This window comes from Bombina bombina, chromosome 6 (genome assembly GCF_027579735.1).
Source record: "Bombina bombina isolate aBomBom1 chromosome 6, aBomBom1.pri, whole genome shotgun sequence".
NCBI classification, from domain to species: domain Eukaryota; kingdom Metazoa; phylum Chordata; class Amphibia; order Anura; family Bombinatoridae; genus Bombina; species Bombina bombina.
Window position 1 is genome coordinate 5,205,364 of NC_069504.1, and position 14,467 is coordinate 5,219,830.

The 14,467-nt window shown below is 38.8% G+C and overlaps 1 protein-coding gene across 1 annotated transcript in view; it reads right to left on the reverse strand.

The window, feature by feature from the left end:
- Positions 1 to 14,467, reverse strand: part of LOC128662506 (zinc finger protein 271-like) — a 454,586-nt gene that overhangs the window by 331,972 nt on the left and 108,147 nt on the right. The window contains exon 3 of the mRNA XM_053716285.1: positions 8,255 to 8,932. Within this exon, the coding sequence (XP_053572260.1) occupies positions 8,255 to 8,932 (678 nt within the window). The remainder of the gene's footprint in view (positions 1 to 8,254; positions 8,933 to 14,467) is intronic.

A 14,467-nucleotide genomic window follows, 5' to 3' on the forward strand; every position in this document is an offset into this window, starting at 1 on the left:
GTCTAAATAAGGGGCCACTGCTATGCCCCGCGGTCTTAGGACCGCCAGAAGTGACCCCAGAACCTTTGTAGCTCTTCCCTTTGGGTTAGCTACAGCCCCAAGAATCTTTACAAACTAGTAATGCCTGTTCAGGAAGGCAAACCTGAGAAACAGATGATGATCTTTGTGTATCGGAATGTGAAGATAAGCATCCTTTAAATCCACTGTAGTCATGTATTGACCCTCCTGGATCATAGGTAGGATGGTACGAATAGTCTCCATCTTGAATGATGGAACTCTGAGGAATTTGTTTAAAATCTTGAGATCTAAAATTGGTCTGAAGGTTCCCTCTTTTTTGGGAACCACAAACAGATTTGAGTAAAATCCCAGTCCTTGTTCCTCCTGTGGAACAGGATGGATCATTCCCATAACTAGGAGGTCTTGAACACAGTGTAAGAATGCCTCTCTCTTTATCTGGTTTGCAGATAATTGTGAAAGGTGAAATCTCCCTTTTGGAGGAGAAGTTTTGAAGTCCAGAAGATATCCCTGGGATACAATTTCCAACGCCCAGGGATCCTGGACATCTCTTGCCCAAGCCTGGGCGAAGAGCGAAAGTCTGCCCCCTACTAGATCCGATACCGGATAGGGGCAGCAGCAGGCTTTTTGGCCTGCTTACCTTTGTTCCAGGTCTGGTTAGGTCTCCAGACCGACTTGGACTGAGCAAAGTTCCCTCTTGTTTTGCATTAGAGGAAGTTGATGCCGTACTCGCCTTGAAGTTTCGAAGGGCATGACCTTTTCCTCCAGTGATATCAGAAATGATCTCCTTCAAACCAGGCCCGAATAGGGTTTGCCCCTTGAAGGGAATGTTAAGCAGCTTAGACTTTGAAGTAACGTCAGCCGACCATGATTTAAGCCATAGCGCCCTGCGCGCTTGAATAGCAAAACCAGAATTCTTAGCCGTTAGTTTAGTCAAATGAACAATGGCATCAGAAACAAAAGAATTGGCTAGCTTAAGTGCTCTAAGCTTGTCAAGTATGTCATCCAATGGGGTCTCTACCTGTAAAGCCTCTTCCAGAGACTGAAACCAGAAAGCCGCAGCATCAGTGACAGGAGCAATGCATGCAAGGGGCTGTAGGATAAAACCTTGTTGAATAAACATTTTCTTAAGGTAACCCTCTAACTTTTTATTCATTGGATCTGAGAAAGCACAACTGTCCTCGACAGGGATAGTAGTACGCTTAGCTAGGGTAGAAACTGCTCCCTCCACCTTAGGGACTGTCTGCCATAAGTCCCGTGTGGTGGCATCTATTGGAAACATTTTCTTAAAAATAGGAGGGGGAGAGAACGGCACACCTGGTCTATCCCATTCCTTAGTAATAATTTCTGTAACCCTTTTAGGTATTGGAAAAACATCAGTGCACACCGGCACTGCATAGTATTTATCCAGTCTACACAATTTTTCTGGCACTGCAATTGTATCACAGTCATTCAGAGCAGCTAAAACCTCCCTGAGCAACACGCGGAGGTGTTCAAGCTTAAATTTAAATGTAGACATATCAGAATCAGGTTGAATCTTTTTCCCTGAGTCAGAAACATCACCCACAGAAAGAAGTTCTCCTTCCTCAGCTTCTGTATATTTTGAGGGAGTATCAGACATAGCTCTTAAAGTGTCAGTATGCTCTGTATTTCTTCTAACTCCAGAGCTATCTCGCTTTCTTCTAAACCCAGGTAGTCTGGATAATACCGCTGACAGTGTATTATCCATGACCGCCGCCATGTCTTGTAAAGTAAACGCCATGGGCGCCCTAGATGTACTTGGCGCCACTTGAGCGTGAGTCCCTTGAGCGGGAGTCAAAGGGTCTGACACGTGGGGCGAGTTAGTCGGCATAACTTCCCCCTCGTCAGATTCCTCTGGTGATAAATTTTTTAAAGACAGAATATTATCTTTATTACTTAAAGTGAAATCAGTACATTTGGTACACATTCTAAGAGGGGGCTCCACAATGGCTTTTAAACATAATGAACAAGGAGTTTCCTCTATGTCAGACATGTTTAAACAGACTAGCAATGAGACCAGCAAGCTTGGAAAACACTTTAAATCAAGTTAACAAGCAAAAAATAAAAACGGTACTGTGCCTTTAAGAGAAACAATTTGTCAGAATTTGAAAAACAGTGAAAAAAAGCAGTAAATCAAACGAAATTTTTACAGTGTGTATAATAAGCTAACAGAGCATTGCACCCACTTGCAAATGGATGATTAACCCCTTAGTTCAAAAAACTAATAAAAAAAACGACATAGACGTTTTTTAACAGTCACACCAAACTGCCACAGCCTTGCTGTGGGCCTACCTTCCCAAACAAACGATTTTGGAAAGCCTAAGAGCCCTTAAGAGAGGTCCTATAGCATTCAGGGGACTCCTGGAGGAAGCTGGATGTCTCAGTCTATAAAAGTTACTGCGCAAAAAAGCGCTAAATTAGGCCCCTCCCACTCATATTAAAACAGTGGAAAGCCTCAGGAAACTGTTTCTAGGCAAATTCAAGCCAGCCATGTGGAAAAAAACTAGGCCCCAATAAAGTTTTATCACCAAAGTATATATAAAAACGTTTAAACATGCCAGCAAACATTTTATATTGTAAATCTATAAGAGTATTACCTCAGAAAGTAAGCATGATACCAGTCGCTATTAAATCACTGTATTCAGGCTTACCTTACATAAATCTGGTATCAGCAGCATTTTCTAGCATTTACATCTCCTAGAAAAAATTTTAACTGCACATACCTCATAGCAGGATAACCTGCACGCCATTCCACAGCTGAAGTTACCTCTCTCTTCAGTCATGTGTGAGAACAGCAATGGATCTTAGTTACAACCTGCTAAGATCATAGAAATCACAGGCAGATTCTTCTTCTATTTTCTGCCTGGAACCAAATAGTACAACTCCGGTACCATTTAAAAACAACAAACTTTTGATTGAAGAAAAAAAACAACTACGTTTTACCACTTCTCTCTTACTACCTCCATGCTTGTTGAGAGTTGCAAGAGAATGACTGGATATGGCAGTTAGGGGAGGAGCTATATAGCAGCTCTGCTGTGGGTGATCCTCTTGCAACTTCCTGTTGGGAAGGAGAATATCCCACAAGTAATGGATGATCCGTGGACTGGATACACCTTACAAGAGAAATACACATAATACCCTGCACACCTGCACCCAGCAGCAGAAACACACATAATACCCTGCACACAGCACACCTGTACATACTGTACTAAGCAGCAGAAACACACATAATACCCTGCACACCTGTACCTACTGTACCCAACAGCAGAAACACACATAATACACTGCACACAGCATACCTGTACCTACTGTACCCAGCAGCAGAAAACACACATAATACACTGCACACAGCATACCTGTACCTACTGTACCCAACAGCAGAAAACACACATAATACACTGCACACCTGTAACTACTGTACCCAACAGCAGAAACACACATAATACCCTGCAAACAGCACACCTGTACCTGGCAGCAGAAACACACATAATACACTGCACACCTGTACCTACTGTACCCACCAGCAGAAACACACATAATACACTGCACACATCACACCTGTACCTACAGTACCCAGCAGCAGAAAACACACATAATACCCTGCACACCTGTACCTACTGTACCCAACAGCAGAAACGCACATAATACCCTGCACACAGCACACCTGTACCTGGCAGCAGAAACACACATAATACCCTGCACACCTGTACCTACTGTACCCAACAGCAGAAAAACACATAATACACTGCACACCTGTAACTACTGTACCCAACAGCAGAAACACGCATAATACCCTGCACACAGCACACCTGTACCTGGCAGCAGAAACACACATAATACACTGCACACCTGTACATACTGTACCCACCAGCAGAAACACACATAATACACTGCACACCTGTAACTACTGTACCCAACAGCAGAAACACACATAATACACTGCACACCTGTAACTACTGTACCCAACATCAGAAACACACATAATACCCTGCAAACAGCACACCTGTACCTGGCAGCAGAAACACACATAATACACTGCACACCTGTACATACTGTACCCAGCAGCAGAAACACACATAATGCCCTGCACTCTGTCCACAGCACACCTGTACCCAGCAGCAGAAACACACATAATACCCTGCACACAGCAGATCTGTACCTACTGTACCCGGCAGCAGAAACACAGGGAATTTATATTTTTGCAGATGACACCAAAAAAGGGGGTGTGGCTTCGCCATAGCCAATCACTGTAGAGCAATCAGTTTCAGCTCTCACCTTACACAACACAACACAAGTGTGTATAAAAAGTGTGTTGTGCAGGCGCTGACACAGAACAATACGGTTTTATTATATAACAAACTTTTTACACAATCTATACGTTGGTGTGAGAAGAAAAAATATTTTACAAAAGCCTCTAATAACCTTAGAACAAATACAGGTCAAGCAATAAGGTCTCACGTAAAACACACCAAAAGGGCATTAGTAGCAGATGTGCCCAGTACTGTCTAGTGGGGCACTCATTTATGTGATCTTTTTGTCATTTACTGGCAATGCTGGAGCTGGTTATGAGTCCAGCTTAGTCTGAATAATGTGACTGCAATTATACACAAAGACTATCTTGTTATGCCATTTGTACAAAGGGTCTGACGGTTTGCACCCAGTTGATGTATAATTATGTTGTCCTGGGATGCTGGACTTTGTTACAAGCTTACTGCAGTCATATTAATTATACACAAAGACTATCTTGTTATGCCATTTGTACAAACAAAGGGTCTGTAGGGTCACGGTTTGCACCCAGTTGATGTATAATTATGTTGTCCTGAGATGCTGGACTTTGTTACAAGCTTACTGCAGTCATATTAATTACACACAAAGACTATCTTGTTATGCCATTTGTACAAACAAAGGGTCTGTAGGGTCACGGTTTGCACCCAGTTGATGTATAATGATGTTGTCCTGGGATGCTGGACTTTGTTACAAGCTTACTGCAGTCATATTAATTACACACAAAGACTATCTTGTTATGCCATTTGTACAAACAAAGGGTCTGTAGGGTCACGGTTTGCACCCAGTTGATGTATAATTATGTTGTTATGGGATGCTGGACTTTGTTACAAGCTTGCTGCAGTCATATTAATTATACACAAAGACTATCTTGTTATGCCATTTGTACAAAGGGTCTGTAGGGTCACGGTTTGCACCCAGTTGATGTATAATTATGTTGTTATGGGATGCAGGACTTTGTTACAAGCTTACTGCAGTCATATTAATTATACACAAAGACTATCTTGTTATGCCATTTGTACAAAGGGTCTGTAGGGTCACGGTTTGCACCCAGTTGATGTATAATGATGTTGTCCTGGGATGCTGGACTTTGTTACAAGCTTGCTGCAGTCATATTAATTATACACAAAGACTATCTTGTTATGCCATTTGTACAAAGGGTCTGTAGGGTCACGGTTTGCACCCAGTTGATGTATAATTATGTTGTTATGGGATGCTGGACTTTGTGTATAATTAATATGACTGCAGTAAGCTTGTAACAAAGTCCAGCATCCCATAACAACATAATTATACATCAACTGGGTGCAAACCGTGACCCTACAGACCCTTTGTACAAATGGCATAACAAGATAGTCTTTGTGTATAATTAATATGACTGCAGCAAGCTTGTAACAAAGTCCAGCATCCCAGGACAACATCATTATACATCAACTGGGTGCAAACCGTGACCCTACAGACCCTTTGTACAAATGGCATAACAAGATAGTCTTTGTGTATAATTAATATGACTGCAGTAAGCTTGTAACAAAGTCCTGCATCCCATAACAACATAATTATACATCAACTGGGTGCAAACCGTGACCCTACAGACCCTTTGTACAAATGGCATAACAAGATAGTCTTTGTGTATAATTAATATGACTGCAGTAAGCTTGTAACAAAGTCCAGCATCTCAGGACAACATAATTATACATCATCTGGGTGCAAACCGTGACCCTACAGACCCTTTGTACAAATGGCATAACAAGATAGTCTTTGTTACAAGCTTGCTGCAGTCATATTAATTATACACAAAGACTATCTTGTTATGCCATTTGTACAAAGGGTCTGTAGGGTCACGGTTTGCACCCAGTTGATGTATAATTATGTTGTTATGGGATGCAGGACTTTGTGTATAATTAATATGACTGCAGTAAGCTTGTAACAAAGTCCTGCATCCCATAACAACATAATTATACATCAACTGGGTGCAAACCGTGACCCTACAGACCCTTTGTACAAATGGCATAACAAGATAGTCTTTGTGTATAATTAATATGACTGCAGTAAGCTTGTAACAAAGTCCTGCATCCCAGGACAACATAATTATACATCAACTGGGTGCAAACCGTGACCCTACAGACCCTTTGTACAAATGGCATAACAAGATAGTCTTTGTGTATAATTAATATGACTGCAGTAAGCTTGTAACAAAGTCCTGCATCCCATAACAACATAATTATACATCAACTGGGTGCAAACCGTGACCCTACAGACCCTTTGTACAAATGGCATAACAAGATAGTCTTTGTGTATAATTAATATGACTGCAGTAAGCTTGTAACAAAGTCCTGCATCCCAGGACAACATAATTATACATCAACTGGGTGCAAACCGTGACCCTACAGACCCTTTGTACAAATGGCATAACAAGATAGTCTTTGTGTATAATTAATATGACTGCAGCAAGCTTGTAACAAAGACTATCTTGTTATGCCATTTGTACAAAGGGTCTGTAGGGTCACGGTTTGCACCCAGATGATGTATAATTATGTTGTCCTGAGATGCTGGACTTTGTTACAAGCTTACTGCAGTCATATTAATTATACACAAAGACTATCTTGTTATGCCATTTGTACAAACAAAGGGTCTGTAGGGTCACGGTTTGCACCCAGTTGATGTATAATTATGTTGTTATGGGATGCTGGACTTTGTTACAAGCTTACTGCAGTCATATTAATTACACACAAAGACTATCTTGTTATGCAATTTGTACAAAGGGTCTGTAGGGTCACGGTTTGCACCCAGTTGATGTATAATTATGTTGTTATGGGATGCAGGACTTTGTTACAAGCTTACTGCAGTCATATTAATTATACACAAAGTCCTGCATCCCATAACAACATAATTATACATCAACTGGGTGCAAACCGTGACCCTACAGACCCTTTGTTTGTACAAATGGCATAACAAGATAGTCTTTGTGTGTAATTAATATGACTGCAGTAAGCTTGTAACAAAGTCCAGCATCCCAGGACAACATAATTATACATCAACTGGGTGCAAACCGTGACCCTACAGACCCTTTGTTTGTACAAATGGCATAACAAGATAGTCTTTGTGTATAATTAATATGACTGCAGTAAGCTTGTAACAAAGTCCAGCATCCCAGGACAACATAATTATACATCAACTGGGTGCAAACCGTCAGACCCTTTGTACAAATGGCATAACAAGATAGTCTTTGTGTATAATTAATATGACTGCAGTAAGCTTGTAACAAAGTCCAGCATCCCAGGACAACATAATTATACATCAACTGGGTGCAAACCGTGACCCTACAGACCCTTTGTACAAATGGCATAACAAGATAGTCTTTGTGTATAATTAATATGACTGCAGTAAGCTTGTAACAAAGTCCAGCATCCCATAACAACATAATTATACATCAACTGGGTGCAAACCGTCAGACCCTTTGTACAAATGGCATAACAAGATAGTCTTTGTGTATAATTAATATGACTGCAGTAAGCTTGTAACAAAGTCCAGCATCCCAGGACAACATAATTATACATCAACTGGGTGCAAACCGTGACCCTACAGACCCTTTGTACAAATGGCATAACAAGATAGTCTTTGTGTATAATTAATATGACTGCAGTAAGCTTGTAACAAAGACTATCTTGTTATGCCATTTGTACAAAGGGTCTGTAGGGTCACGGTTTGCACCCAGATGATGTATAATTATGTTGTTATGAGATGCTGGACTTTGTTACAAGCTTACTGCAGTCATATTAATTATAGACAAAGACTATCTTGTTATGCCATTTGTACAAAGGGTCTGCTGCTGAGATCTTTATTAGACGTTTAATACAGGAGAGATCCTTCAATGTGAGTAGGTTAATAAGAGAAGACAAATTAGATGTGCACTCATGCTCACTACTCGTACCCTTACCTGTGTGTGTCCTGAGCTCACATTCCTGAAAAGCATGGGGGTCCTCTGTGTTGTGGGCTACGTTGTTTTGGGTTTGATCATGGAGATGTTCCTGGCACATTGTCTGCTCACTCTTGTCATGTTTATGGATTCTCCGGTGAGTCAGAGCTACCTGAGAGAAGCTTTTCTCACCCCAGGAACGTTTATAAGGCTTCTCCCGTCTGTGCACTTTCTGGTGCTGAAAAAGGCTGGAATATCGAGTGAAGCATTTCCCACAGTCAGGACAAATGTTCAGGGTCTTTGGAGTGTGAGTCCTAAGGTGCCTGACCAGAGAGGACTTGAGGCCGAATCTCTTGCTGCACTCTATACACACGTAGCGTTTCTCCCCAGTGTGTATCCTCTGGTGTACAATAAGGGACGACTTGCGCGTGAAGCTTTTCTCACAGTCAGTGCACAAAAAGTGTTTATCATCTCTGTGAGCCAACTTCTCCATATCAATGAAACTATCCCCCATATCTAAAGCCACTTCAGCTATTCTGATTCCATCCTGGTTCACCTTATCTAGGAAACTTTCAGTGCCATCTCTTCTCTTGTCTTTACTCACATAAATATCACTGATATTAACCGCATATTCTGCTCCTCCAAGCAGGACAGGGTTGGCACCACAGGAGTCATGTTTACAGGCTGGATACTTCTCACCTAGTTGGAAACCAAAATAAACATTGTCTATTAGTTGATAAAGTGCGTCTTATCTAGTGTACAAATGCTTTGTGTTTACGGTCAGGGTTATTAGTCACAATAACTGCATTAGGAATAATAAAATTATACATCTATAGTCATAGAATAGAATTCATTATCAATAGATAAAGCAAAATAACAGTTCCACTAAATAAGCAGAACATTATTACTAGATCAGGTAATACATCTGTTACTGTAAGAGTGTGAAAGATGCTACTAAATAAGCAGAACATTATTACTAGATCAGGTAATACATCTGTTACTGTAAGAGTGTGAAAGATGCTATTAAATAAGCAGAACATTATTACTAGATCAGGTAATACATCTGTTATTGTGAGAGTGAGAAAGATGCTACTAAATAAGCAGAACATTATTACTAGATCAGGTAATACATCTGTTACTGTGAGAGTGTGAAAGATGCTACTAAATAAGCAGAACATTATTACTAGATCAGGTAATACATCTGTTACTGTGAGTGTGAGAAAGATGCTACTAAATAAGCAGAATATTATTACTACATTAGGTAATACATCTGTTACTGTGAGAGTGAGAAAGATGCTACTAAATAAGCAGAACATTATTACTAGATCAGGAAATACATCTGTTACTGTGAGAGAGTGTGAAAGATGCTACTAAATAAGCAGAATATTATTACTAGATCAGGTAATACATCTGTTACTGTGAGAGTGAGAAAGATGCTACTAAATAAGCAGAATATTATTACTAAATCAGGTAATACATCTGTTACTGTAAGAGTGTGAAAGATGCTACTAAATAAGCAGAATATTATTACTAGATCAGGTAATACATCTGTTACTGTGAGAGTGAGAAAGATGCTACTAAATAAGCAGAACATTATTACTAGATAAGGTAATACATCTGTTACCGTGAGAGTGTGAAAGATGCTACTAAATAAGCAGAACATTATTACTAGATCAGGTAATACATCTGTTACTGTGAGAGTGAGAAAGATGCTACTAAATAAGCAGAATATTATTACTAGATCAGGTAATACATCTGTTACTGTGAGAGTGAGAAAGATGCTACTAAATAAGCAGAACATTATTACTAGATTAAGGTAATACATCTGTTACCGTGAGAGTGTGAAAGATGCTACTAAATAAGCAGAACATTATTACTAGATCAGGTAATACATCTGTTACTGTGAGAGTGAGAAAGATGCTACTAAATAAGCAGAATATTATTACTAGATCAGGTAATACATCTGTTACTGTGAGAGTGAAAAAGATGCTACTAAATAAGCAGAACATTATTACTAGATAAGGTAATACAACTGTTACCGTGAGAGTGTGAAAGATGCTACTAAATAAGCAGAACATTATTACTAGATCAGGCAATACAGGGAGTGCAGAATTATTAGGCAAATGAGTATTTTGACCACATCATCCTCTTTATGCATGTTGTCTTACTCCAAGCTGTATAGGCTCGAAAGCCTACTACCAATTAAGCATATTAGGTGATGTGCATCTCTGTAATGAGAAGGGGTGTGGTCTAATGACATCAACACCCTATATCAGGTGTGCATAATTATTAGGCAACTTCCTTTCCTTTGGCAAAATGGGTGAAAAGAAGGACTTGACAGGCTCAGAAAAGTAAAAAATAGTGAGATATCTTGCAGAGGGATGCAGCACTCTTAAAATTGCAAAGCTTCTGAAGCGTGATCATCGAACAATGAAGCGTTTCATTCAAAATAGTCAACAGGGTCGCAAGAAGCGTGTGGAAAAACCAAGGCGCAAAATAACTGCCCATGAACTGAGAAAAGTCAAGCGTGCAGCTGCCAAGATGCCACTTGCCACCAGTTTGGCCATATTTCAGAGCTGCAACATCACTGGAGTGCCCAAAAGCACAAGGTGTGCAATACTCAGAGACATGGCCAAGGTAAGAAAGGCTGAAAGACGACCACCACTGAACAAGACACACAAGCTGAAACGTCAAAACTGGGCCAAGAAATATCTCAAGACTGATTTTTCTAAGGTTTTATGGACTGATGAAATAAGAGTGAGTCTTGATGGGCCAGATGGATGGGCCCGTGGCTGGATTGGTAAAGGGCAGAGAGCTCCAGTCCGACTCAGACGCCAGCAAGGTGGAGGTGGAGTACTGGTTTGGGCTGGTATCATCAAAGATGAGCTTGTGGGGCCTTTTCGGGTTGAGGATGGAGTCAAGCTCAACTACCAGTCCTACTGCCAGTTTCTGGAAGACACCTTCTTCAAGCAGTGGTACAGGAAGAAGTCTGCATCCTTCAAGAAAAACATGATTTTCATGCAGGACAATGCTCCATCACACGCGTCCAAGTACTCCACAGCGTGGCTGGCAAGAAAGGGTATAAAAGAAGAAAATCTAATGACATGGCCTCCTTGTTCACCTGATCTGAACCCCATTGAGGACCTGTGGTCCATCATCAAATGTGAGATTTACAAGGAGGGAAAACAGTACACCTCTCTGAACAGTGTCTGGGAGGCTGTGGTTGCTGCTGCACGCAATGTTGATGGTGAACAGATCAAAACACTGACAGAATCCATGGATGGCAGGCTTTTGAGTGTCCTTGCAAAGAAAGGTGGCTATATTGGTCACTGATTTGTTTTTGTTTTGTTTTTGAATGTCAGAAATGTATATTTGTGAATGTTGAGATGTTATATTGGTTTCACTGGTAAAAATAAATAATTGAAATGGGTATATATTTGTTTTTTGTTAAGTTGCCTAATAATTATGCACAGTAATAGTCACCTGCACACACAGATATCCCCCTAAAATAGCTAAAACTAAAAACAAACTAAAAACTACTTCCAAAAATATTCAGCTTTGATATTAATGAGTTTTTTGGGTTCATTGAGAACATGGTTGTTGTTCAATAATAAAATTAATCCTCAAAAATACAACTTGCCTAATAATTCTGCACTCCCTGTACATCTGTTACTGTGAGAGTGTGAAAGATACTACTAAAAAAGCAGAACATTATTACTAGATCAAGAAATACATCTGTTACTGTGAGAGTGTGAAAGATGCTACTAAATAAGCAGAACATTATTACTAGATCAAGAAATACATCTGTTACTGTGAGAGTGTGAAAGATGCTACTAAATAAGCAGAACATTATTACTAGATCAGGCAATACATCTGTTACTGTGAGAGTTTGAAAGATACTACTAAAAAAGCAGATTATTATTACTAGATAAAGAAATACATCTGTTACTGTGAGAGAGTGTGAAAGATACTACTAAATAAGCAGAACATTATTACTAGATCAGGTAATACATCTGTTACTGTGAGAAAGATGCTACTAAATAAGCAGAACATTATTACTAGATCAGGTAATACATCTGTTACTGTGAGTGTGAAAGATACTACTAAATAAGCAGAATATTATTACTAGATCAGGAAATACATCTGTTACTGTGAGAGTGAGAAAGATGCTACTAAATAAGCAGAACATTATTACTAGATCAGGTAATACATCTGTTACTGTGAGAGTGATAAATATGCTACTAAATAAGCAGAACATTATTACTAGATCAGGTAATACATCTGTTACTGTGAGAGTGTGAGAAAGATGCTACTAAATAAGCAGAACATTATTACTAGATCAGGTAATACATCTGTTACTGTGAGAGTGAGAAAGATGCTACTAAATAAGCAGAATAGTATTACTAGATCAGGTAATACATCTGTTACTGTGAGAGTGAGAAAGATGCTACTAAATAAGCAGAATATTATTACTAGATCATGTAATACATCTGTTACTGTGAGAGTGAGAAAGATGCTACTAAATAAGCAGAATAGTATTACTAGATCAGGTAATACATCTGTTACTGTGAGAGTGATAAAGATACTACTAAATAAGCAGAACATTATTACTAGATCAGGTAATACATCTGTTACTGTGAGAGTGATAAAGATACTACTAAATAAGCAGAATATTATTACTAGATCAGGTCATACATCTGTTACTGTGAGAGTGAGAAAGATGCTACTAAATAAGCAGAATATTATTACTAGATCAGGTAATACATCTGTTACTGTGAGAGTGAGAAAGATGCTACTAAATAAGCAGAATAGTATTACTAGATCAGGTAATACATCTGTTACTGTGAGAGTGATAAAGATACTACTAAATAAGCAGAACATTATTACTAGATCAGGTAATACATCTGTTACTGTGAGAGTGATAAAGATACTACTAAATAAGCAGAATATTATTACTAGATCAGGTCATACATCTGTTACTGTGAGAGTGAGAAAGATGCTACTAAATAAGCAGAATATTATTACTAGATCAGGTAATACATCTGTTACTATGAGAGTGAGAAAGATGGTACTAAATAAGCAGAATATTATTACTAAATCAGGTAATACATCTGTTACTGTGAGAGTGATAAAGATACTACTAAATAAGCAAAACATTATTACTAGATCAGGTAATACATCTGTTACTGTGAGAGTGATAAAGATACTACTAAATAAGCAGAATATTATTACTAGATCAGGTCATACATCTGTTACTGTAAGAGAGTGAAAGATGCTACTAAATAAGCAGAATATTATTACTAGATCAGGTAATACATCTGTTACTGTGAGAGAGTGTGAAAGATGCTACTAAATAAGCAGAAAATTATTACTAAATCAGGTAATACATCTGTTACTGTAAGAGTGTGAAAGATGCTACTAAATAAGCAGAACATTACTAGATCAGGTAATACATCTGTTACTGTGAGAGTGAGAAAGATGCTACTAAATAAGCAGAACATTATTACTAGATCAGGGAATACATCTGTTACTGTGAGAGTGTGAGAAAGATGCTACTAAATAAGCAGAATATTATTACTAGATCAAGAAATACATCTGTTACTGTGAGAGTGTGAAAGATACTACTAAAAAAGCAGAACATTATTACTAGATTAGGCAATACATCTGTTAAGGTGAGAGTGTGAAAGATACTACTAAAAAAGCAGAATATTATTACTAGATCAAGAAATACATCTGTTACTGTGAGAGTGTGAAAGATGCTACTAATTAAGCAGAACATTATTACTAGATCAGGCAATACATCTGTTACTGTGAGAGTGTGAAAGATACTACTAAAAAAGCAGAACATTATTACTAGATCAAGAAATACATATGTTACTGTGAGAGTGTGAAAGATGCTACTAAATAAGCAGAACATTATTACTAGATCAAGAAATACATCTGTTACTGTGAGAGTGTGAAAGATGCTACTAAATAAGCAGAACATTATTACTAGATCAGGCAATACATCTGTTACTGTGAGAGTGTGAAAGATACTACTAAAAAAGCAGAATATTATTACTAGATCAAGAAATACATCTGTTACTGTGAGAGAGTGTGAAAGATGCTACTAAATAAGCAGAACATTATTACTAGATCAGGTAATACATCTGTTACTGTGAGTGTGAAAGATACTATTAAATAAGCAGAATATTATTACTAGATCAGGAAATACATCTGTTACTGTGAGAGTGA